The sequence below is a fragment of the Pungitius pungitius genome, chromosome 13 (genome assembly GCF_949316345.1).
Source record: "Pungitius pungitius chromosome 13, fPunPun2.1, whole genome shotgun sequence".
NCBI lineage: Eukaryota > Metazoa > Chordata > Actinopteri > Perciformes > Gasterosteidae > Pungitius > Pungitius pungitius.
In genome coordinates this window covers 17,788,038-17,813,596 of record NC_084912.1, presented here as the reverse complement: position 1 = coordinate 17,813,596, position 25,559 = coordinate 17,788,038, and the positions used below count along the sequence as shown (strand labels likewise).

The following is a 25,559-nucleotide window of genomic DNA, read 5'->3' as shown; positions in this document are numbered from 1 at the left end:
AAAGAGATGCAGACATTTGAATGAAATCCAGCTGGGGTCCGTTCCTGTAAGTCTTTGACACGAGTAATTCCTCATTATAGATTGACTGGGGTGGGGTTCTGCAGCTGTTGGGCGCCCCTCGTTTCACATTCCTTACCCGCACCAGCTGGCGGCGGCAGAGGACCCACAACATAAGGGCGCTGCTGCACGTCATCAGTAAGCGCCGTGAATGGCACGCGACACGGTGTCGCACAGTTGTAACATAAACAACGTTAGCGGAGTGGTTATTCAACGACGTCGTAGCGCAACACGTGTATGCTGTTGCTCAGTGGAGCCGGGGAGGCTGCTGAAGACGACTGGACTCTTAAAGTCGGCTCAGAGAACACGCTCGTTAGCCGTCATCCCGATGTGCCAGGTGGAAGAAGACTACCACGAGCCGCTGCAGCGCGCGGACGTGCCCAGGTGGGTCTGCGCTGTGTAACTCCACGTAGCCCTCAGGCACATCTGTCTATTCTAAATGATTTAAACAATTATGGGGAGCAGGTTCTGAATCATTTGACATTGTATCATTTGACATTGGTGGAATGTGCTGAAGCCCTCTCAGCCAATCTGATCTGACAACCTGGTACAGTGAACTAAAAAGGTTAAGACACTTTAGACTTATGTGTCTTCTTGCTGAGGACATCTGGGATGCAGAATTCTTCAGTCCATTGTTAGAACCTCTCCGGACAGCGATTGGTGCATGAGACACTTCTACCACAACAAATATATTGTATGAGCAGTGCAAACACGTCAACTACACATTGTATATGTTTTGTGTACTGTGTGCTTCACCATATCCACGTCCTGCAAAACCTTAGTGGGTAAATAAGGGCCGTGGTGAGAGGAGAGTATTGCTTATTACTCAAAATTTGAGTTGACCTATGCAGTCCAGGGTGGAGCCTTGTAGGTGGGAGAGGATCCCTCGGAAACATGATCATACACATATAAAATAATATAAAATAATCTCCTCTAGGGCAGTGCAGTATGGCCTCAAATTCATATCAAGGTGTCATTTTGAAGCAGAGATAGTGTATTTGTTGCTTCTGAAGGGACAGAGCTCTGTCATGGCAACTTTCTCCCCTCCCCCAGTCGATGTAATCTGACATATATTCCTAATGTTCTCCATCTACTTCGTTGTCATCTAGAGTGTTTATTTGCACAAAGTGAGTCAGCAATACGTAATTGTATTTTTCTTTCAATAATGCTTGTTGAATAGGGGCCCTCATTATGTTTACCCCGTGAAATAAAAACCTCTCCATTACTGTTGTAATCTGACTTTGTACTAAACATTGACCTTCCACAGTACACAGTATGTAGGACTAGTTGTTTGCAGTGTATGATAAAAGTGCCCTAAAATATGAATCCATGTTCAACCGTTTCTCAGTGTTTCCAAGAAATGTGTGAAATGCAAAGAGGGGACTGCAGCCGTGGTCATCCGAGCAGGAGATGCCTTCTGCAGGTAAGACACTGTCCTGATGATGTCATGGAGAAGTTATTCAGCGACTGCGAGAGCCCCAAAGCATTACTAGAAAGACACTGTGTCTGTGAAGCATTATGAACGTACTTAGATTTGAACTGTGTTATAAACTGCTTCAAGCACGTAAATAATTTCCATGAATAATCAGCTGTGGCAGCACAGACAGACTGGAGCTCTCCTCTGAAAGTACAGATGAGGGAAGCTGATGAAAGCAGACACGTTAGTGTTAAAAGTAGGAGCCCCTCCTTTAGAATTGAATATCTAAATAGGATTTTGTGGTAAAACCGGACATGTCACCTTTTTCGAGCCGGGGGGGTGGCTTACCTCCCATTGTTTTCATTTCCTTGTGTCAGGGTTTGTTTCAAGGAATACTTCATCCATAAGTTCAGAGCCGTGCTGGGCAAGAACCGCGTGATTTTCCCTGGAGAGAAGGTAAGCTGTGTGCCACATGACACCAGGTGACTGCACAACAATTGATGGGCTCTCCTACAATAATGAGCACACATGGTCTGCTTGTAGGTGCTGCTGGCTGTATCTGGAGGTCCTTCTTCCTGCTCAATGCTCAGTCAAGTCCAAGAGGTAAACGTGTTTCTTCAACATCATCTCAGCACCAACACAGCTTCTGTTAAACGAGTGCTGCTCTCATCTAGATCTTTGAATCTTTTCTGGCCTCACGATTCCATTACGAATCACCTGATAATGATTCCAATGCTACTCAATGTATCACATTCTAGATGTTTCTGTAAAACTGCAATAGGCTGCTTACAGCAAACTTAATGACAGTAGAAGATAATAGAGAACATCCTGGCCCTCCATGATGTTTTGAAGTGTTGAGTAAAATGCTAATTTTAGGCTAAGAAGCTAAAGAAGGACTAGTTTTCTAGTGATGACGTTTCTTTTCTCACTTACACACTTATTGAAGATGCGTGGAAGCTTATAAATTCACCACAGGGATGTTTCTTTAGTCTTCAGCTCATGTTGAACATTGACCCGATTTTGCAATGCAACTAAACCACCTTTGTTCCGCCTTAGGGTTTGAGTCAGAATGCTCACAAGAGGCTGAGATTCTTACCTGCCATTGTCTTCATTGACGGTAAATGAAATAGCAACTGTCACTCCTATGTTGGGGCTGAATCGTATTCATTGTGTGTGTGTGTGCGTGTGTGTGCGTGCTGCAGAGGGCGGTGCAGTAGGTCAGGCTGTGGAGGACCGACGGAGGATGGCTGCTGAGCTTCAGGCTGTGTTCAGAGCTACTGGTCTGCCCTTCATCATGGTGCCTCTGGAGCAGGTGAGCGTGGCCGTACGGCTACATGCACACCACCACGCTTCCATTTGGGAAAGCACATCTACGTGGGACTAGATTGGGACACGCTGACGATAGTTTGAACTTGCCAGTGATGATTTGTGGTGTGGATGGGCAGAAATGTAGACCATGGGAAACGTTGATGTTGACCCTGTCTTAGCCGCCATGACGTGTTCTTCCCTGATTTGTCGTGCTGCTGGAACAAAACAACAAACAACAGCAGCCTTACTTTTTAATGGACTGCTAGTGGTTAATCCACATGGGCGTCTGAAGTCACAGCTCGCGGATTTGAGCACTTTCCTTTTGTAGTGGCTAAACTGTTCCCTTTTGGCCTTTCCTATGGCTCCTATTTCTTCGTCCTGTTGTTTTAGCCACACAGGGAGATCGGGTCCAGGTGTCCGACACGCAGCCCAGGAGCATGTTGTTGTCAAATGACACAGAGGTGTGTAGACCACATTTCTTTATCCAGGATGTGAGACAGAGAGATCAGGACGTGCAGCTTTGTAACTCACTTAGTTCTACAAAGTGTGTTCATTTGAGGTGAGTGAGATTGTGAGGAGGATCTTGCACCGGCCTTCTATTATCGTCACTAAGCAACCAATCTACTTCCTGTTTACATGCCGTTTAAATACATGAATTCATCTGACGTCAGTCTGACATGTCAGTTCATACAGTCTGAGGTTCCGCCTGTAGCTAAAAAGCCTCCAACCGATCCAACGTGTTCCTCCAACCTCCTCTCAGGTTCTAGACCTTCCCAGTTCAGCTTTGACGGCGGCGGCCCCGTCGCCTCGGGAACCAGCAGCCGGCGCCTACAAGGCGGCCGTGGATGACTTTGTTCGGAGTGACGCGGGAGGCTGCCGGTCGTCGCTGGAACCGCAGCAAACGGCTCTCGCTGATGTACCGGCGTCCCGCACGCACTTATTGCAGCAGCTGATTGGCTCGGCTCAGACGCTGACTGCCAGAGAAGACCTGCTCAGCACATTAAGGTCGGTGTCATGCAACAAGCAGGCAATTCAAGAAGTGGGTTTATTTCCCCCAAACAGCTGATCAGAACCAGTGAGCTACAAAGGGTCATCAAGACATAACCATTAAATAAGGAGGTTAATCAACCGTATGAAAGTAGGGGAAAGGCTCTTTGGTTTCAACATCAACAGGACTAGAAGCTCAGCATTAATAATTGACTTTGATTCATTTTATTCTTGCTGAATTTCATTTACAAAGCGGTTTGCTCTTCTCACGGTTATTTGATTCGCCCCTTTTTGAAAAGAAACCTTTGTTGGATACAACGTAGAGGCCCACAGATGATTCAATCAATCTGTAGTTTGGCTGTGTTCTCCTCCAAGGCAGCATCTGCTGGTGCACACTGCTCGCACTGAGGGCTACAGTAAAGTGATGCTGGGAGACAACTGCACCCGACTGGCCATCAAACTGCTCACCAGTATATCACTGGGCAGAGGAGCACAGCTGGCCCAGGACACGGTGTGTATGCTACCAGAGGGAAAAGGTGGCCGGAGGAATGAAGGTTGCATTGCACTGACGTGGGTCTGTGTTCACAGGGCTTCTCAGACTCCAGGTATGGGGACGTCCTGTTAGTGAGACCAATGAGGGACTACTCGGCTAAAGAAATAGCTTACTACAACCGCCTGTTCAGCGTGCCTTCTGTTTTCATACCGAGCCTGGAGACCAAGGTAAGTTCAAGCAGCAGCAGATGACTGATTGGTTGATTCATGCCCCCCCCCCCCCCCCCTCGACGTAAAGGAGCGTATTATCTTAAGACCAACAAAGTAAAGCGGCTCACTCCCTCATACAGAATGATGTTTCCCTTTGTGGAAGTAATAGAGCCCCTGTTGTGGGTTCAGAGATGGACGGCTCTTCACACCTCCCCCTGCTCTATATTTTGTAACTGGGCACTGAACAATGTTTACAATGAGATGGAACAGTCTGCACTGGCCTTGTTCAGTTTGCGTGTGTCCTTCCCTCAGACGACGGACAAGTCCAGCATCCAGCGTCTGACCGAGAGCTTTGTCACCAAGCTGCAGGCAGACTTCCCCTCCACCGTCAGCACCATCTACAGGTCAGCATGACACAAGAAGGTCCTCAATATGGGGATCAACATTATGTAGCTTACACAGCTGGCTCTTCCAAATGATTACCAAGATCCAATCTGGGCAGCATATCACACACACAGGCCATGCGATGAAGCCCTCATGAGATCATTAGAACTCTGCTGTGTTGGCTGTAGGACCAGTGAGAAGCTGCAGACTGCATGTAGGAGCTCCTCCAAGGCTGATGTCTGTGACCGATGTCTGCTGTGCATGTGCGCCCTGGACACGGCTGCTGGTGAGTGCTTTTGAATAGATCTACTAACCACGACAGATGCCTTTGGAAATTCTGCATGTTCTTACGGGGGAACACTAGTGCTTTCCTTATTCAAAGTGTGTACTTTACGTACATTAACTGGTGCCTTTTACTAGGGATACAAATCATGCCTCAATAAACCAAATTGCTGCAGTTAAGAGGTTTTAGGGTCTTGCTCAAAAATGGCATAACCATTAAAAAAAGAGCATATGTTTGCAACAATGTCTATTTGAATAAGCTGAGTGTCATAATAAAGGGAACCCTCAATGCATTTAGCTTGTTAGCAAACGCCCCGAGAACATTGATGTGTGGCGTTTAACAGGCCCTAGACCGCCACGCACCAGGGCTCAACATTGGGATTGCCCTTTTGACCTGCACAGCAGATACTAGCATTGCTTTGTTCTTTTTTCAGAGAATGCTTCTGCCTTTAAGGCCACGCTGATCTCGGAGCAGCTCTCTCAGGCTAAATCTGCAGGAGCTCGCAGTGTTGTAAACCCAAGCCATAACCAAGGTACAGTATACATGTCAATGAATACATTATCTCCAAAACATTGGTTTTGTGGAACTGGGAGGAAACCTTGTCCAGCTCAGGTCACATGAGGCACCTTTCTTTAGAATCCTACAGTACTGTAAAAGTGTACAATTGAGTTTCCACACACTGATTTTTCATTAAAAGTTCCAATGGAGCAAGAATCCACTGCTGCCATTGGAACGTGCTGCAGCTCTGGAGGAGAGGATTGTGGGAGAGCAGCACGTGGTGAGGGCTGCTGTTCGTCTGCCAAGTAAGTGACCCGGTTATTGGTTATTGATCAGCACCACTACGCTACAAACCTCTGGTCTAGTCAAATAAATAAAAAAAATACAATTATTCCATGTTATTCCATAAGTGAACCCTTTCACCACATGCACCTGCAGACCTCAGTACCACAGAGGAAGTGTGTGTGTGTGTGTGTGTGTGTGTGTGTGTGTGTGTGTGTGTGTGTGTGTGTGTGTGTGTGTGTGTGTGTGTGTGTGTGTGTGTGTGTGTGTGTGTGTGTGTGTGTGTGTGTGTGTGTGTAGTTGGTTCTATGAAAGGGTTCTACTGGTCCAGCCCACTTGACCTCCAACCCCCATGTGTCACAGGGGACCAGAGAGCCCCGATCTGATGAGCGTGTTGTGTTACAGCTGTCAGCTGACCATCAGAGACATGGTGAGTCATGTGTCAAATACAATCTAAACATTGTACTTAGTTGTGATCACTTAATCGAAGCTGTCGATGGAGAAGCATTTTAGTCTCATAGACGTCCTGTCCCCTTTTTCTTTATCTGTTGACCTTCTAGTCGTCGGTGGAACATCTCCCCCACTACATCCTGTCTGAGGCTCAGAGGAGGCAGAGAAGGTAAAGAGAATATTTGGCTCATTTAAACACCCCTGTGCTCGCCCGATGTACCTGTCATGGCCCGATCAACTGCACCCCGACCAGTCAAACGGGACGTCATCGGCCATTCAGTGTGCAAAGTGGCAACAGAGCATCTGTGCCCAGGCAACGTAGAGCGCCATTTGGTCTGAAAATACAGAGGCCAGATTGGTGGAACCTCCGCCTATCACAATATGAGGGAGAGCTTCGCGTACAGGAGATGTTAGTCTCTGCCAGCAGCTCGCTGGCTGTAAGCTGGTGAACATCTTTTAGACAGCTGTCAACAGCCATGAAGGTGGACAGGGATATATGACAGAATCCCTACAGTACCTCCGTTGCCTTGTTTCCAACAGGTCTCACATGAGAGAGGAGATCGGGGAGTTCCTGCTGGATGCAGGAGATTAGAGGAAGAAATGAAGCTGCAACATACTACACAACTGTGCTCATTTGGACCTGCAGGGGGCTGTGGTGTACTGACGCTTCACAAGGATATTCATCTGTACGTCCTGTGTTTTCCAACATGGACTCATTCAGCACACTGGTGGATGGTTACCTGTTACTGTATGCCACAGTCAACATAATAAAGTCTCTATTTTGGCTGCTTCACATGCTATCTTCCCTGTTTGTTTTTTCATTCATCAATTCTTCTGCCAATCTCAAGATTTTAGTCAAAAAGGTCTTGGGATTGTTCTTTTATAAGGGATTCTGTACATGTTTATGTATACCTTAACTGGTCATTTGGCAAGTCCCACTGATAAATGGGAAGTAAGTCCTCCAACTCATTTCATTACTCTGGAAAATGAATTCTTGGTTTATTTAGTTTAACATGCTGAGTTAACACATATTGCCCATTTATTGTTTCAATCCTATGAACTGCATGCCACTCAGTGATGGCATGCAGCAGCTAAGAATATGTATTTTCTCTTGATCTCATGAAAGTGTGTGTTTGAACATGACTACTAGTACTACATCCTCCAACATGGCTCAAGTCTTCAGTGTCTAAAGACAGCAGGCGGGTCTGAGGTCATTTTATGCCGTTCTGCAAAAGGAACCTACCACTTGCCAATTCAAAATTTGGTATTTTCATAAATAAATTGAACATCCAGTTATAATACATTATATGTATATGCATTAATTGAAATGAATACACATGTAATTATAGCCTGGCCCATTGTGCTCCATAGAAAGACGTGATCTTATAAATGTGTTATTGATGGTCTTATCTCTCAGGATTAAGTTACCATTGTGATCTTTGGGATGAAGTGAACAATGGATGATAAATGATTTATGATTTATTTTAGGTTAAGATAAAATAAAAACGCTTCAATGATTGTAATTAAATAACAATTGTTTAATATATCAACTGTCACCTATGCCTGAATTCAATGTTTTCCATAAAGACATTTCCGACAACATTAAATGCTGGATGCTGACTTACAGAAAGGGACCTACCCACGTCATTGCAATCTATATACAGACAAATTATATACATTATAAAAGTGGAGGATTTAAAATGGAGAAAAGAAACATAAAATCAGACACATTTCATTGATAAAATATAACATTTTGCCATTGATGCAACATTATTTAAATTACCTCATCTTATAAGGAAGGGTTAGGGTTAGGGTTGTCCCCGAGGGGCTCAGGGTTCAGCGGTTAGGCTTTTGGGAGGACATTTGAGCAAAGAAAGTGAGAACCTCCACAAAGACGCGCGCGTCCACAGGCGTTGATCTCAGGAGCGCGAATCTGACAAGCACGTGGACCCTGCAGTTTACACAGCGACGTTTTTACATCCAGCTCACGTGCAGCAACGCGTCGATGCGCGCGAACGGTCCCTGCACGTGATGTTTACCTCTCCGGCGTGTTTCCTCCATCGAGGAGGAAGGTAACCTTAATGCTTGGCTTTATTGACATTTTCCAACTAAGGTCGGTTCGGACAGCGGGGGCAGCCTCCTCTTATCGGTGTTCCTCTCCGGCTCCATGATGGCGATGTTTCGGAGCTTTGTCTCGTCGAGCAACCCGCTGCGCCCGCAGGCTGCCCCGGCCGAGGGCATCGAGAGCCAGTTCTCTTGTCCCATCTGCCTGGAGGTCTACCGCAAAGCCGTCAGCATCGCCAGCTGCGCGCACACGTAAAGTAGCCTCTTGTTGTCTGGATGCGTGTTGTTGTTTGTTTGTGTGTCTTCCCGGAGCCGTGTCCCATGTGACCGCAGCAAGCAGCACCTCCACGACGGATCTGTGACCCACAGCCCCCCCAATACCATTACTATTAATAATATATCTGTATTCCATTAGCTGAAGTCTTTTTTCGCTCCTCAGACTTTTACATAAAAAACATTTTCGTCCCTTAAAAGGGTGAAGGGGGAGCTTTAGTTTTGACTACATTAGTATATGTACTACTTTAGTTTTTTTCATTGTAGTGCAAGTTAATTAAATGTATACATCACATCTAAATACAGGTAAAAAAAAAATAACCAAGTGCTTTAAAATGGCATTTGTAAATAAATGCAGGTTTTTAGTTAGCCGCGCTGGTTTAATGGCTCACCGTGTGTCTTCTTTTAGATCAGGGGTGTCAAACTCATTTCAGGTTCGGGCCAGATACTGCCCACTTCGAACGAACGCGGGCCACTGACGGTACGGGTGACGGGGGGAGGGAGGGGGGGTGTGGCGCTGCCGATCCGACCAGCGATCGGTACGGCCGACAGTTCACTGACTGGCGGTGACGGCCAACGCACTCCGGCGGCGGACCGCACTGGACGCCCCGGCGGGCCGTATGTGGCCCGCGGGCCGAGAGTTTGACATATGTGCTTTAGAGGCGTAATATCAACTACCGTATATGACAGCATTAAAAAGTACACCACATACAAATGTATTTGTCAACAATAACCAAAATGGGACGAAACACAAAATATATACAAGACAACAGATGAATGGTCCAAATAAGGCGAGTAAATGAAAAGGTGTCTTTAGTCTTGCTAACTGCTGTTATTAGCGAGCTAACGCTAGCTGGATCAGCTGGATGATGAGTAAACTACAGAAGAGCTGCTGGAGGCTCCTTACGTTCCTCACGTCAAAACGGGACAGCGTGGTGCTCCCGTGCCATTTTACATTGACTTTGCATATTTTGCAACTCATTGAGTGACGTAATAATCGCGCGAAACAACGAATCGGTAATAAAACCTTTTAATAATCGTTTTTTATCGATTTTTCATCGATCTGTCCGTCTGTAGCGTCCTTTTACCAATGCTTGTAATGAACATTTTTACTTTCATATCTTAAAACAGTATATGGCTTGAAAGGTAAAGCACAGAAAAGTAGTAGGAAAATTCAACAAGCACTTTGGTCGGCTAAGAAGAGAGTTTCCAGTAGGTGGAGTGTAGGGCTGCACCGTATGGCCAAAAATCCATATCACGGTATTAAGAAACATTCTGACGGTATCCTGGAATATCGCGGTATTTCTTTTTCAAGTAAACACATTAATTCATTGACCCCGAAAACGACCAGCTACCCAGCTGCTCTGCTGCTGGCCAACTTGCTCGCAATTGGCCGTTAGCATGTTAGCTTGTTGTGGCTGCAAACAGCCTACCTGAACAGCTGTGCCTCTCCTAGCAACTGGCCGGCGAGTGTTAGCGTGTTAGCTTGTTTTGGCTGCTAGTGTTGCTACCAGAGGCTCGACAGACATTGCAGTAAATCTAACGTAACTTGCGTCGGATTTTCCAAAAACCAAAACCCCTTCAAACAGACACAGCTGTGTCGCTCTTTTCCGTTTTCGTGTAGCAACAGTTACTTCTTGTTGTGAGCTGTACCCAGCATGCAGTTCGGCGGCAATTTCTTTTTATAAACGTACAATTATTAGAATTAAAAGTGTATGTGTCACGAGCTGGTGTTTTACCCTGTTAAAGAGAGTTTGTTGTGGGTTATTCATTGTTGTTATAAAATTATAACCATGACTCAATCTCAAAAAATTAAAATTTGGGCTGCCGAATAGCAACTTAGCCACACCGGTATGAACGGTATGTGAGAATTTCATACCGTAAGTATACCTTTTGAACTGGTATACAGTGCAGCCCTAGTGGACTGTTATAACATACTATATGAAGCCAACGAAATTGAAAACACACGTCATGACCCACCACCCTGATCGTGTGACCTTCATTCAAACCGCTTATCCTTCGTCAATCCCTGCTAGCTTCTTGCAAAATACAGGGTACACCCTGGACTGGTTGTCAGCCAATCGCAGGGCTCACACAGAGACAAACAAGCATTCACACTCACATCCACTCACCTACGGGAAATTAAGAGTTACCAATCAACCGAATCCCCAGCGCATGTCTTTGGGCTGTGGGAGGAAGCCCACACAGACACGGGGAGAACATTGGGTGGAGTCTAACCCAGAACCTTCCTGGTGGGAGGCGACAGTGCTTCCATACAACCAGAGGGGTCACCGCCTGCTGGACTTTAAACATAATGTAGGTTTGAGGTCTCTTCTGCATTGGCTTCACTCAGCAGAACCAGAGGTTGTTGCCTGGTTACATATTTGTAATCAAGTTTTCATCCATGACCATACACATGTTATGCATGCTCCCAGTTTAGAGAAGCAGACACAGTAGGGCTACACAGTACTTCTGTGGACGCCACGTTTGTTTAGATCCAAACGTTGAGAACCACTCCACCAGATGGAGGCAGCGGTAGACCAGCACAGTACCATCACATAGTTGAGCATGTAATCATTGCATTGTGGACTAAAGCCAGGACCAGAGGGACAAACCTGGGGTCGCCTCTCAACCTTTTCCGTCGCCGTGGTTCTCTGGAGCGGCACATTAACCTTTTCTCCTGGCGGTACCAGGTTCTGTGCGGAGTGCTTGCAGCCATGTCTCCAGGTGACCTCGCCCCTCTGCCCGCTCTGTCGCGTGCCCTTTGACCCCAAGAAGGTGGAGCGCTCCTCCAGCGTGGAGAAGCAGCTGGCCTCTCACAAAGCTCCCTGCAGAGGCTGTAACAAGAAGGTAGATTGGAGCAACTGGTCCATCAGTTGGACTGGTCAGCGTGCAGTTGGACTGGTCAGCGTGAGTCAGTTAGAGCCTGGAGTAAGACAAATGATGGTCCTTGTGTTCTCAGGTGGCCCTGGCAAAGATGAGGTCCCACACTGCGTCCTGTTCGAAAGTACAGGAGCAGATAGCTAATTGTCCCAAGTTCGTCCCTGTGGTGCCCACTTCCCAACCGATACCAAGGTACTCACACTCTGAACACGCTTAGCACACTCACTCCCAAAATGTTCACTGAAGCATTTTCCAATTATTTTTCATTAACGTTTGGTGCCTCAGTGAGTGAGGGGTACAGGGCTCTATGTAAGTGGCTTTGTGGCTTGGAAGCCAGGTGCAAGAGAAGCCCCCTTGTGTCTCACTGTGTCCACTCTAACCTCTGCTGTCAATACAACCCACTGTGTGCAATCCGTTCCTTATAATGCAGGTGTTCTTCTCTGTGTATGTGCAGCAATATTCCAAACCGCTCAACGTTTGTGTGTCCGTTCTGTGGGGCCAGACACCTGGACCAGCAGGAGCTGGTTAAGCACTGTATGGACAGTCACCGCAACGACCCCAATAAAGTGGTAAGCGACTAGATGACATCGTCTAGGGAAGGTTCGGCGCCACAAACTGCCCACTTTGGCCCAAACAATGGTCCTTTTATTACTGTTTTAAAAATGCAATGTGTGTCCTTCTGCAATTCTCACACTACCAAAGTCATCTAGTATGTTTGACACCCCTGATGTAGAATCAGCAGGGGAAAATTCACTTTCTACATGAACTAGTTCAAAGTTCAGTTCACACATTTTAAAATGAACTAGTTCAGTTCATAGTTCAAACTTCAAAATATTTGAACTAAGTTCACAGTTCAAACTAGTTCAGTTCTTTTTTTCTATATGTTGCTGCAAGCTATTATTTTTCAAAATTATTGCCACAGCCCATATAGAACCACAGACAGCAATTATTTGATCAGTTTTAACACTGAAGCTGCATCAGATTTAATCTTCATATCTAATTTTGAATCCTTATCCAACCAGGGTTTACATTAGCATTGAGGGGACATTGTTGCTTTAATGTTGCTGTCCATTCACTCCACACTAGCTGCAGCTGCAGCGTTCACCCCTACAGTACATTCTCAAACACATGCTGCTTGAATGGGCTTTTTAAAATAAGGAATAAAAACACGACAGTTATCATTAAGGTGCAAATGTTTGCAAAGAAAGGTCAGATTCCTCCCATCCTCACTGACCTTGTCAGTAACTTCATAAAACTCATTTAAATCATTATACGCCGCCTCTTTGCTACACGCAGCTGTCGCCTCCATGCATTTCTTTTTTTTGATGACGCATGCGCTGTGCGACACTGGTGGCTGGTGTTGCCAGATTGAACTATCGTTCAAAGAACGCGCTCAGGCACAACACTGAGAATAACACAGACACCTCATCCTGCACGAACCGCTTGAGGCTACCATGAACTTTAACCTTGTACTGTCTTCTAATAAAACAGTGTAGTTGACTTCACACTTATCTAAGGAAACGTTGGCTATAAAGTGTCTAACATTTGTTTAGGGCCCATAATATAGACAATGTAGACAACAGAAGGTCATTGTGGAGATTATTTATGGAAAGTGTACTCCCATAGGACCGCTGCTGTGTGTTTACACACACCTCTTGTGTGGTAGTCTGTGTGGGTCGTGCAGCTAACGAGACTCACATGGTGCTTTTATCTGAACCCTCCTGCTGTGTCCCGTGTCTGATACACAGGCTGGCGTTGTCTTATAGGACTCGACTTAAAGCCAGCGGTGTGTTTGTGTCTCCAGGTCTGTCCGGTGTGTTCTGCCATGCCGTGGGGGGACCCCAGCTATAAAAGCTCCAACTTCCTGCAGCATCTGCTCCACAGACACAAGTTCTCTTACGACACTTTTGTTGTAAGTCCAGGGCTGATGTCGTGTCTCAGCACAGCAACACAGTGTTGGTTTCATGATTATGACACATGCAGCCAGTGCACACCAAGTCAAATATGTCCTTTGTGAAATATCTTATATTGTAACAGCATCCAGTAATATTAATCACTCCGTATGGTACACCCAACGTCCTTTTGCTTGCATTAGTTCATTTCTCTGAGTTGATGGTTTCAATTTGAATGTGGCTCACCCTTATTTGACGTGAGATGAATTATACTTGTTCTCAAAGGCCACTTCCCACCTGAAATACCTGGTGTGTGTTTTACGTGAATGGCATTGTGGCTGCGTTGCGTCTGTGCTTTCCTCTCAGGACTACAGCATCGATGAAGAAGCGGCGCTGCAGGCGGCTCTGTCACTGTCGCTGGCTGAAAACTGACCCTAATCGCACCATGAGACCAGCTCTACCACGCCACCCCCCCCCCCCCCCCCCTTCCCTGCACTGCTCCTCGCACTCCAGACGGCATCCTCCAGCCAACAGAAGCCAGGTTCACGTAGCGATTCAGCAGGTCTGGAATTGGTAATTACCCTCCTTCCTTTACCTATTCATTTTCTCCTGGTCCGAAGCAGTTTGGATGCATCTTCACTGCAGGCTTGGAGTGGATCCAGTGACTGTGACCCTACAGCATGAGTGGGTACCGTGCGTGTGTGAGTTAAAACATCTTAAAGGCTGTTGACCCTTGAACCCTCATCAGTGGCCCGTGGTCCCTTGCTAGGAGGTCCTGATGCTGGTATTCCCTGTCAGTAACTAGTCCTTTGGATGAGCATTAAACAGGCCAATTCACTTCAAGAGGAGTTTACAGAAGCATTATCCAGCACTCAAGAGCTAATAAGGAAACGGAAAGAAAGTATTGGATACAGTGAAGCAGTATATAATAGATGCAACTAAATCATGTGATTACTTTTAACAGAGGAGTTCATCCTGGTGCCCAGCTGTGCTAGAAGGTCGAGGTGACTTGTTGACTGGTGTGAGGAATCGTAAAAGCAAAGAGGCTTAAACTGCACCTACATGAGCTGACTGCTAAGACCTCATACAAGGTGAACCATGGTCACACGGTAGGACATCAGGTACGCAGGCATGGAGGATCCGGCTGTGGTGTCAGCCAATCCCTGAGCTGAACATATTGATGACATGTGGAGGTGTGGATGGACGAAGAAGGACGTGTAAAAAACATGGAGGACTTCAATTCACTTCAATTCCAGTCAATGGGCGAGAGATTTCCACATCTCCCCCCCCCCCCCCCAGCTGTTAAGCCCCAGGTTTGGTATTCTGATGGAACTGTGATTTATAAAATAAACAGCAGTTTGCGTGTGTTAACCCTTTGATGATATAAATAATAAACAATGTTAGCGAGCCATGCTAACGTTGGTTGAAAAGTAATATTGATGTTAACATTCAGGATTTTGCCTTTGTTTTTTGTGCTAACATTACATAGGTAGCTAAACATAAAAGTTTTACAAGTTTTTAAACATTTTGCTGTTAAAGGATGTTACCTTTCTTTATAAGTGTGTGTGTGTGGCACGATATAATAAATACACAATAATAAAACAATACACTGCGCCATATAGCAGCATGTTAACATTTATTGATAAACATGCAAGACACGGTTGGATGGAGACGGGTCCCAGAGAGCTGGTCCTGGTCCGTGCTACATTCAGAGACATTCTGGACAGGATGCAGCGACTCACTGTTGTCACGGAAAGAATATATGGCACTATATAGTACTACTGAAGTCATGGAGTATAAATATTATTTACCATTTAGCACCGTTCAGTTACTAAACCCTACAGTATGAATGGAAACCTATGTTATGCAGAATTTTGAATTCCTATTTTTATTATTATTCTTGCTTTGTGTTATTGTTCATCTGTATTCACACAAGAATGGAATCGGTTAAATAAAGCACTTAAACCACAGCCTGAGCTCCCTCACCTGCCTGTGATCCCTAATCAGTCCCCTGGCCCCCAGACACACGCTGCCAGGAGGTTCTGAGGAGCGCCCCCTCCTTCCTGGCCTTTGCTACGGAGCTACGCAGTCGTTGGGGGCGTTCTCCAAGCGACCCGACCGTGCAGGTAGGAGCCGGTCCAAATGATGGGTCCTATGTTAAATATCGATCTGCTCACTGCTACTTTTATCAGATTTTACCACTAACTGTATATTTTATTATGAACATCATAATAGGGATATAACTTAGAAAGTTAATTTAAAAACAACTTTATTTTACATCCTCAACTTCACTCGCTCACTCTTCAAAACGGTTCAAGAATACATACAATAATTGAAATAAATGAACACATTGAATTGCATTGTTAACCTTTTTGATCCCCAGTGATGAAACTCATTCGCCACCAATAAACACTAAAAACAAATCAATGAAGTTTCACTGGGCCACATCGTCCTTCTTCTTCAGTGTCTACTTTACTGTCCACGTGGAACACAAGAGATTTCTATGGCTGCTGACACACAACTACTATTGGAACAGGATCTTAGTCTCACAAGTGGGGGGGGAGGGGGGGGGGGGGTTGGAACCAATACAAAGGTTGAAGGAGCCTGGGCGGCTCTTGAGGCTGCTTCATGGGGCCCTTCATGCTCTTCTTAAGGGGAGCCTGCAGCTGCTGAACATTCTGTCTGGAGCCTCCGTGCAGCATCATTCTTACTTTTGTAAAGAGCTAAAAAAACAGATTGTGCTGGTTTTAAAACATGTAGCGTAGGAGGATGGATATGATCAAGCAAACCAATATAAACTAATAAAGAAGATGTTACATACACAGAGCCCCTCCATATGAAGCCAACGGCTTGACACACTTAGTGTTGAAATGCTGTGCTGGAAACACGTTATTAAGTAATATTTAGTAATATGTTCACACTCCAAGCAGTAAAATATACATATGAAATCCCTTATTGTGAAGTTTGCCGTTGACGCTTCGCACAGCAGGTGTTTCCATGCTGGCTTAGGTCCCTCCAGGTCACGTCCTGTCATTAAAGCAGCATCTACAAAGCTGTACTGATACTGTGTGGTAAGAAGAAGAGCTCCTTCCTCCAGGCTGCTGGAAAGCGTGCGGCATGACGTCGTCCTCGTCGTGCGTGTGTGCGTGCGTGCATGCGTGCGTGTGCGTCCGCCCGGTGGTCAAGGTGTGAGCCAAGGGTCGCGCGAGGGGAGATCTCATCACGCGGCAGTGTCCAATACAACGAGAGGACAGGTGCAGGGGGCGGGCTCTGCCTGTCAATCAACATGCCCAACTACACAGGTGTGTGAATGGAAACACACCCTCACTCATCAAAGTGAAACACAATTACACCACACACTGAAATATGTTTATAAAAACATAAATGAACATCAAGACGTTTACCATTTATTTTATTTATTTTACTTTCGAATGTATTTAGAAGACTAGAATGTGAAATGAACAATACATTGGCTTTTCATTGTCAATTTTAAAAGCTTTTGTGAGATTTAAAAACATTTAGGGCTTAGGCAGGTTGAAGTTAGTATTCTCTGCTATCACACACTTCGAGGGCAGGACGCCTAGTTCAAGGAGCCAAGATGATTGACATGTGCTCTTTCAATAGTTTGACATATTGAAAACAAGCTCTGTGGCAGAAGCTAATCTTCACAAAGAAACACCTCAGCGTGAATGCTACAAACTATACAAACTATATTTTCTCCTCAAAGAGGCTGTGAAGGACGACTATGTACCTTTAACACTTAAAAGCTTCGTACTTCACCATAGATGACATGAGAGGAGGGAAACAGAAGTCACTTCTGGGTCATTATTTATACTATTCATTACTCCTACATTATAATAATAACATTACAAATGCAATCCTGTTTTAAAAAGGAATGAGTCTTCTTACATTAGTTTATTCTTTTTATTCTGCTTCAAATCCAAATTCCAGATTGCAACAGCTCCAGCAGGGGACCCCAAACTTCCCTTTCCGCCCCACATAGAGCAGCTCTGACTGGGGGATCCAAGGCGCTCCCGGGCCACTGCAGAGATATAAACCCTGCACCTGGTCCTGGGTCAAACCACCTCAACGGGCTCCATTCAACGCGAAGGAGCAGCAGCTCAACTCCTTCTTTTCCTTTTGTAGAGCTAGGTCCATTGGTTCCTATGCTAAAAGAGCGAAGTAAGGAGGCATTGAAGCTCCTTTCCTTAGCATAAGATCATTCAAGCTCAAACACTAACAGACGTCTGGGTTTGGGGAACCTTCCTAAACAAAAAGGACTCTTCCAATTCAAGCCGTAGCCTTCTGTGCAACAAGAGGAGTTGCTACCTGCTGGTCAGTAGAGAGAAGTATTTATAAGTGTTCGTTGGGATTGTGTTACATTGATAAAATATAATAATAAATGTCATGCAGACAAAGAGATGTCATGTCCAGCTCACTGCTTCAAGCTTGACCATCTCACATCACAAATGAGAGGCACTGTAGCCAGGAGGCATGTCTCAGCATGGCTTGCCCCTGTTCTTCTCCCAGCCCGTTCTGGGCATGGCGTTCACCTTGTACCGGGCTGGCTGGAGAACCACACCGAACTTTCCTTCCAGACTGGGCAGGGATTGGTCCGGTGGGACAGAGAGGGTGAAGCGCTGTAGGATCCACGACAGGAAGAGGAAGAGCTCCATCTTGGCCAAGGCCTCACCCAGACACACCCTCACCCCGGCACCAAATGGCAGGTAGCTGGATGACGGGATGACCAGACCCGTGCCTTCACTGTCCAAGAACCGACCTGCACAGGAACAACCCGAAGAAGAATCAGGACACATAAAACTAAGACCTCAGATCAACCGTAATGTAATGTAATGTAAAGAGGCTCGTCACAGGACACGTGACCCAACCCCAAGTAAGCGGATAGTAAATGGATAGGTGGACAGATGGTTGATAGAAAAGGAACCGATTCCAAATCCCGTTGTACATAGCAGAGGTTACTCATTCCTTTGTATCATCATTAATCCATATTCATAGCAATCATTATTTCGGCTAAAAAGGCCTATTGGCTCCATACATTGTATTGCATTTCAGTGAATCAGCAGCATGGTCTCACCAGGGTCAAAGAGCTCTGGGTTTTTCCATTCCTTCTCATCGTGGTGTAGGGACCACAGGTTGATGATCACTCGCGTTCCTTTCTTCACTGCGAAATCCCCGAGGCTACAGAGAAGCACAGAGGCACACCGTGTACAGCTTTGAGTGGATGTGCATGTAACAAACACCATGTGTCACGTGTCACGTGTTTGAGTGTACCTAGTGTCACTGAGGGCCACGTGGGGGATGAGCAGAGGGGCCACAGGGCGGATCCGTAACACCTCCCTAATGGTCGCCTCTAGGTAGGGCAGACTGCCTCTGTCACTGAGCTGAGGGCACCTGTGCCCCCCAACCTTGCTGTCCAGTTCCTCCTGGATACGACTCTGTACCTAAATGCACACACAAACAGTCACACATAACAATGTTCAAAGCCAAAAACACACGTTAAGGTCATGAAAATGTCTTCTTCTCATTATTATTCAAACAGACTACAATAGCAAGAGATATCTGTCAATCAAGCTGACTTCTTTGAAAACATACTTGTCTACGACCATAGCCAGGACTCACAAAAAGACCAGTAACTGACATCAGGGCAGCACCTAGTGGACCCCATAGGTACTGCAGGTCAAGGAACACAAAACTAGATCCCAGCTTGTGACACATGGCCAAACTGTCACAGCGGGATTCTGACAGTGTCAAGAGTACAGAAATATATGTATTCTATCATGCGCCTTTTTGGAAAAACGTGCTCCAGGACAGCAACAGCAACATCAGAGACAAAGTCTGTGTGTTGTGGGGGGGGGGTACAGTGAGAGAGGCGGGTCGTTGACAACATCAGCCTGAGAGACGTGTGCTTGGTCTATAGCCTTGAATCTTGTGATTGGATCAGAACTCTGTGCAGGATAACCCAGCCGCTCCCCCGGCTCCAGGCTCACCTGCGGGTGGTGGATGAGGTAGGCGACGGCCCACTTGAGCACGGTGGTGGTGGTCTCCACTCCGGCGCCAAAGATGTCCCCCACGGTCATGAGGAGGTGGTCGTCGCTGAGGCCCACCGCCTCGGGGGCGATCTCTGCCGTGTTGTTGTTGTCAGCGCTGCGCTTGGCCCTCAGCAGGGCGTCCAGCAGGTCCCTCTGCACGTGGTCACTGTACTCGGCCTGGTGGGTTTCATGTGGTAGCAATGAGCACATTAATGACCGTTGGAGTTGCTTTGTTCAGATACACAGGTTCACTAGGTTGCTGGTGACCATGTGCCACCTGCTGCCCAGAAGTGCATTTTGAAACAGAACGTGAGGAGCTGTCAGTGTCAGACTAAACCTCCATTAAAAACACTAACACACTGTAGCACTTAAATGGTACATATAATGGTTCTTATCCATAGCAAGTCGTACATCGTCTTATTTGATGAAATTGTACTTTCTTGTTCTTCTGAGTTTGTTTCCTTATGGTTGAAATGCACTTATTGTAAGTCGCTTTGGATAAAAGCCTCAGTTAAACGACATGTGATGTGACGTGATGTGATATTACTCCTTCAAATCTTAATCTTTAATAAGGGAACATTAGAAGCAGGAGACCAACAGTACCTTGTGTTCATCATATTTCTTCTGTAGAAGTTGGTCTCGGATGGCAACACACTGCTTTAGGAGCTGCAGGTCTGCATTAGGAAAAATCTGTGACATAGAGAAGCACAACATGTAGACAGTATGAAATATATATATATATATCTTCTAAATTGTAATACATATGACAATCATAGGACATCATTATTTGAATCGTGACTTAAGTTGTATTAGAATCAAATGGCTCCTTTTGCTTCAACGTTAAAGGTGATAAGAACAGTTATTACATTATTATATAAAGACTAAACGGGAACTAGTGTAACTGCTTTTTACACTGTCAAGAACCCACTAGTCCACAACAACTGGAGAAGACTTTGACTGCTACAAGCGTAGACAGGAAGGCATTATTAAGAGCACTGACACACACAGCAGAGACGGTAAACCTTTCATTGGTGCTTTTTTCGCCTACCTGTAACCAGGGGAAGATGTCCACCAGGCTGTCCTTTGCCACCGTGTCCACGATGCCCTGGCTGTAGTGCAGCATGGCCTCGAACTCGGGGTCCCCCCGGCGGTACGACGAGTTGAAGCAGAGCGAACAGATGACGTTGGTGACGGCCCGAGTCAGCTCAGGGGACAGGTCCAGGGCCGCCGCCTCAGACATGACGCTGCACAGAGACTGGGCCTGTGTGCAGACTGAGCCAGGCAGGGGAAACCCATCATCATCATCATCATCACCATCTATACATCTCCATTGTTGTCCAAAACACACAAAAAGCACATCTTCTGTCCTACCCAGGAACACACAGGTGTCACATTATTTCCACACTGTTAGATTGGGTTCAAATCCATTTAATGTGGCTTTATTTGCATGAATGTTTCAGAGAAACTATGTTGCCAAGGCATTTAAATAAAAACTTACACAGTAGTATTAATAGGAATATTAACACAACTTGATTGTTTTTTATATAAAAAGGATACAGCAACGTACAATGGGACTAACAAACGTATGTGTGTGTGTTGAGTATGAACATGAACATGGACATGAACAAAGCTGTTCTAGAGGACACGGTCAGGGGAACGATCCACATGCTTTTATGAGCTTCTTTCTGGTTGACTACGTTACAAAGGGTCAACGGATCAGTGCAGATCCACACGTTATACTTTATACTGATTCTTAATTCTCTGCTTATTTTTATGCATTTCTAGAGAGAAGCTCATGTTCACAAGCATTGATTGAACTCTCCTTATCCGTGGATATCATATGATGTTTTAGGGTTAATCACAACACTACGGTTATTGCAAGATTGGAGACCATGTAAAATATCTCCTTTTTTATTTCTTTATTGGTCAATGTTATGAGGACAAAAGAAGGTATTTGAATCAGCTTAGAAATCTTTTACGGACATCGTATGAACCAAAATCACAATAAATCCAGTGAGAACATAAGGGATAATGTAAAGAACCATTTGTTTCTGAATGTCTGTGCATGTATTTGTTTGATCTTTGGAATAGATGTTCCAGTTATTGGAGGAATCTGGATTCTTGCCTCCTTTCCCACTTTTCATTGGGATGAGAGACCGATATCTGGTCCAAAAGTATCTACATGGTAAGGTACCAGTGGTACATATTTTAACCTTCATTTTTAATATTGTATGCACAGGTGTGTTTTGCCAAAGCAATCTCAAGCAAGAGATGTGAGGTGCGTATGCAATCTATTAAAATCAGATCACTATGGAGGAAATCACTACTCACTGATCTTCTCAATGGAGGAAGAGCCCTCTCCAAACATGCACAGAGCTCCGTGGACGATCTTCCTGTGGAACTTCCACGTGGCACTGTAATCTCCAAATGCGATGTCTTTCCCATCTCTGGTCAGAACATCTGTGGTAACCTTCATCACACATACACAAGAGATAAATGAATGAGGAGGAGGAAGAAGGTGAAAAAAGAGAAGAAGGAGTCAAAGAAGGAGTATAAAAAGTGAATAAGACAAAGAGATCAAAGAGAAGAAGGAGAAGAGGGGGTTGAAGAAGAAGTGTACCCACAGTTCTTGGTCTTCCTGCAAATATCTTTCCCCTCCTCAGCAGGACTTGTTTGGCGTGCACGTGCTGGTTGACTACGACGACGCAGTGGGAGCCCATCATCAGCGAGTACGTCGGCCCGTATTTCTCCTGCAGCTCTTTGAAGAGCACATGAGGAGCGTGCGGGCTCCGCAAACTCAGCAGGCTGCCGATGAGCGGCAGTGCCGGGAGGCGGGGGGGCCCCCGGGGGCCGTGCGCCAGCACCCTGAGGTTCAACTGCAGCACCAACAGAGCCAGCAGCACGGCGAACAACGCACACAGACACAGAAACCACGTCATATCCACAGCAGAGGGACCCGAGCAGAGAGGAGCTCTGCAGGAAGGCCCTCTGTTGCTGCCGGGCCGCGCATTTATGCAGCTCCTTCAATGCCAAATCCTTGACACGTCATGTGTAAGGCTGCGCCAATTTAAACAAGATAAGATGATTCATAAATCCCTGCCATGACGACACACATTAAATTGACACGTGAAAGTGCATTAGTGTATTGAAGTGCAGCTTGGAGGAAGTTGTGCTTTAGTTTTCACATTTTCTGACAATTCACCTTTGCACACACCGGTATGCAACGAACTAATAAAGAAATAAATAAAATACGATAAGCAATTATGCGACACCCTAAAAGGGCACTTTTGAGTGCTCCACTTACGGATTACACCTGTGCATTTCAAGGATACTTAAAGTTAAACTCTGTTCTATTTCTACTTTACTGAATCAGTCAGGAGTCAAACTGCTCACAAGGACCTTGATATTTATCAAACGCACGTGATAATGAACTAAAAAGCAAAGTTGACCCAGGAATCGATTTACGTTAGACACAATAAAGGGCGAAGCGTTATTTTTGACCCTGGCCGCGCACCGTCCATCGCTAACCAGAACATGGCGTCTGCAGACTCGCAGCCGCGGTTTGGCCAGTCTGTCAAAGGGCTGCTATCCGACAAAGTGGGCTCCTGTGGCGGGGACGTCATCGCGCTGACACGCCAAGTGCTCAAGGGATCTCGCAGTCAGGAGGTACAAAGATACGAGTGGTTCAATCAAACAAATATGTTGATCGCTTCTCGCTAGCTCCGTTGGGCTAATGATACGTAGAGTTGAAACGGAAACGTCGTTTGCACTTCAGAATAAGAGCACGGCTGGATCGCTCTCAACAGAGTCGCCTTTGATTTCAATTCAATTCAATTCAATTCATTTTATTTTGTATAGCCCAAAATCGCAAATTACAAATTTGCCTCAGAGGGCTTTACAGTCTGTACATATGCATGCATCCTCTGTCCCGAAACCCTCACATCGGCACAGGAAAAACTCCCCAAAATATGAAAAAAACCCTTCAATGGGGAAAAAAGGGAAGAAACCTTAGGGAGAACGTCAGAGGAGGGATCCCTCTCCCGGGATGGACAGACTGCAATGGATGTCATGTGTACAGAATCAACAATGTAAAAGATGTACAATACATTCAATTTCTCTAACTGAAATGATACAAGTAATTGCAAGTAGCAGAAGAGGTGTACGGCAGGACCACTGCAGGGACAACCTCCATCAGATCGAACCACCATCCACAGAGGCTTCTGTGGGGAGGGAGGGAACGATTTCATCGTTCGGGATTTCATTGGACATGAATACTGCTAATGCAGGGTAGCAGGATGCGTTCAGTTTAAAAGGATTTGTATTATGAACAAATCTGGACATTATTCATTGCGACCAATACCATCTTCCCAACATCCGAAGTAATGCTTTATAGATTGAAACTTACACTAAGAATTGTTCATTTATTGAATAAACGATTTTGTAGAAATTAAAATAAATGTTTTTTATTGTTGATAAAAAACAAGCCCAATATCCCCAATCGTCACTGTTTTTCCAGCTTCTTGGTCAAGCAGCAAGAAACATGGTGATCCAGGAAGACGCCATCCTGCACTCTGAGGACGTAAGTATCCACATCCATGAGGACAAAATAGTAGAAACACTGTTCAGCACCACTAAGTAAAGACTCTCAGGGATTCCATCTTTCTGGACTGTAGTGTGCTCCAAAATGGCACAATTCAACACCGTTGTCATCTGTTTTTCAGAGTCTGAGAAAGATGTCCATTATCACCACACATTTACAATACCAGTGAGTATCAAGCAGCTGCTAATGATTACAAATCCGTCACAATTCCAAATGAAAATGTTGAGTTGCAAGTGGATGTTAAGAGTCTGTCTGTCTCCGTGTGTCTGTCCCTAAGGCAGGAGGCCATCCAGAAGAAGTAAGTCTAAACACCACGTTGTTTATACTGCGGGAGAAACTGCTGACATCACTGTCTCCATAGTAAGCCATAACACGAGCTGATGACGTGCACTGACTCCTGTCCATCCTCCAGTGTGGAGCACTCTAAAAACCTGCAGGACCAGCTGAGACACCTGCTGAAGTGACGGAGCAGCCCGAGGCCCCGGCCCCCACTTTGACCGTGCCAGCAGGAGGGTTTAACGTCAGCACCTCTCTGAAACCCAAACGCACTTCCTGTGGACAGCGGTATCTCCCTGATTCATAATCCACAGGGTCAGAACAGGCCAGCGCAGCGGGTTGCCCTGTTCTGACCAGAGGCGCAGCCCCCACCCTCCAGCCCCCCCCCAGGCAGAACACTATTTTCACCGTTGGTGCTGTCAGCGGCCTGTTGGGGGGGCGAGCCTTCATTGAATGTTTTGGACCATTGATTGGTCGGCAGTGGTGCAACAGTAGAAAGTTTCCTTCAGTTTTTGACTTGTCGCTGTGGTCACGTTGGGGCACGTTGGGGCACGTGATGGGAACATTGGAGAAGGCTGAAGGAAGAAGTCGACCCAAGCAGATGATCAGTCATTAGCGTTACGGTTTATTTGTCGTTTCAAATCTGCATTTATGTCAATAAATAAACATCTCATGGGAGCTGAAACTGTGTAGAAGCGTGTTCCATTGAGCTTTTGTGGTTCTGTATTTCAAAATGTGCATAAAAGTATAAGTGGAGGTTCTTTGTAGATCTTTCAATGTAGTCTTTTGTATTGAGTTGTAGTGATTTATTCAATTTGTTTTCTTGCATCATAAAACTAAAGCACCTGCTGCTAAAGACGTTTAATTGTAAATGGTTCCACTGAACATCTTAAAAGACATACAAAATAGAAATTTAAAACCCATTAAGAGCAATTATTAAAACAATGAACAAGCCTAAAATAGAATGTTCAATTCAATTCATTTTATTTTGTATAGCCCAAAATCGCAAATTACAAATTTGCCTCAGAGGGCTTTACAGTCTGTACACATGCAACATCCTCTGTCCCGAAACCCTCACATCGGCACAGGAAAAACTCCCCAACATATGAAAAAACCCTTCAATGGGGGAAAAAAGGGAAGCAACCTTAGAGAG

At 45.5% G+C, this 25,559-nt stretch overlaps 4 protein-coding genes across 8 annotated transcripts; 3 read left to right on the top strand and 1 right to left on the bottom strand.

Annotated features, from left to right (window-relative positions):
* The first annotated feature begins 208 nt into the window (after positions 1 to 208).
* ctu2 (cytosolic thiouridylase subunit 2 homolog (S. pombe)) lies at positions 209 to 7,161 on the top strand. Of its 2 annotated transcripts, XM_037465870.2 has the most exons (16): positions 209 to 441; positions 1,406 to 1,480; positions 1,852 to 1,930; positions 2,018 to 2,077; positions 2,531 to 2,591; positions 2,677 to 2,786; positions 3,543 to 3,787; positions 4,145 to 4,280; positions 4,358 to 4,489; positions 4,784 to 4,875; positions 5,044 to 5,141; positions 5,572 to 5,670; positions 5,836 to 5,941; positions 6,282 to 6,348; positions 6,479 to 6,537; positions 6,909 to 7,161. In XM_037465870.2, exons 1-16 carry the CDS (start codon positions 209 to 211, stop codon positions 6,958 to 6,960), a joined length of 1,704 nt encoding a protein of 567 aa, XP_037321767.2. In that variant the 3' UTR covers positions 6,961 to 7,161. The 2 variants fall into 2 exon arrangements, with proteins under 2 accessions (XP_037321767.2, XP_037321768.1); XM_037465871.2 differs by lacking the exons at positions 6,479 to 6,537; positions 6,909 to 7,161 and having other exon boundaries at positions 6,219 to 6,299.
* A 761-nt stretch (positions 7,162 to 7,922) lies between these two features.
* On the top strand, positions 7,923 to 15,450 carry LOC119214235 (E3 ubiquitin-protein ligase RNF166). Of its 3 annotated transcripts, XM_037465874.2 has the most exons (7): positions 7,926 to 8,684; positions 11,399 to 11,555; positions 11,668 to 11,780; positions 12,043 to 12,157; positions 13,393 to 13,500; positions 13,847 to 14,053; positions 14,445 to 15,450. In XM_037465874.2, the coding sequence occupies exons 1-6, from the start codon at positions 8,536 to 8,538 to the stop codon at positions 13,910 to 13,912; spliced, it is 708 nt and encodes a 235-aa protein (XP_037321771.2). In that variant the 5' UTR covers positions 7,926 to 8,535; the 3' UTR covers positions 13,913 to 14,053; positions 14,445 to 15,450. The 3 variants fall into 3 exon arrangements, with proteins under 3 accessions (XP_037321769.2, XP_037321771.2, XP_037321770.2); XM_037465872.2 differs by having other exon boundaries at positions 7,923 to 8,684; positions 13,393 to 14,053; XM_037465873.2 differs by having other exon boundaries at positions 8,546 to 11,021; positions 13,393 to 14,053.
* A 1,325-nt stretch (positions 15,451 to 16,775) lies between these two features.
* On the bottom strand, positions 16,776 to 22,881 carry LOC119214573 (steroid 17-alpha-hydroxylase/17,20 lyase). Its single transcript, XM_037466410.2, has 8 exons — positions 22,155 to 22,881; positions 21,862 to 22,000; positions 20,579 to 20,802; positions 20,134 to 20,220; positions 19,489 to 19,707; positions 18,773 to 18,942; positions 18,576 to 18,679; positions 16,776 to 18,260 (listed from the first exon to the last, which is right to left on the bottom strand). The coding sequence occupies exons 1-8, from the start codon at positions 22,467 to 22,469 to the stop codon at positions 17,980 to 17,982; spliced, it is 1,539 nt and encodes a 512-aa protein (XP_037322307.1). The 5' UTR covers positions 22,470 to 22,881; the 3' UTR covers positions 16,776 to 17,979.
* Positions 22,882 to 23,004: 123 nt separating this feature from the next.
* On the top strand, positions 23,005 to 25,288 carry borcs7 (BLOC-1 related complex subunit 7). 2 transcript variants are annotated; one of them, XM_062566550.1, is made up of 5 exons: positions 23,005 to 23,196; positions 24,047 to 24,109; positions 24,252 to 24,295; positions 24,408 to 24,428; positions 24,492 to 25,288. In XM_062566550.1, the coding sequence occupies exons 1-5, from the start codon at positions 23,065 to 23,067 to the stop codon at positions 24,499 to 24,501; spliced, it is 270 nt and encodes an 89-aa protein (XP_062422534.1). In that variant the 5' UTR covers positions 23,005 to 23,064; the 3' UTR covers positions 24,502 to 25,288. The 2 variants fall into 2 exon arrangements, with proteins under 2 accessions (XP_062422534.1, XP_037322308.1); XM_037466411.2 differs by having other exon boundaries at positions 23,016 to 23,196; positions 24,543 to 25,260.
* The last annotated feature ends 271 nt before the right edge of the window (positions 25,289 to 25,559 follow it).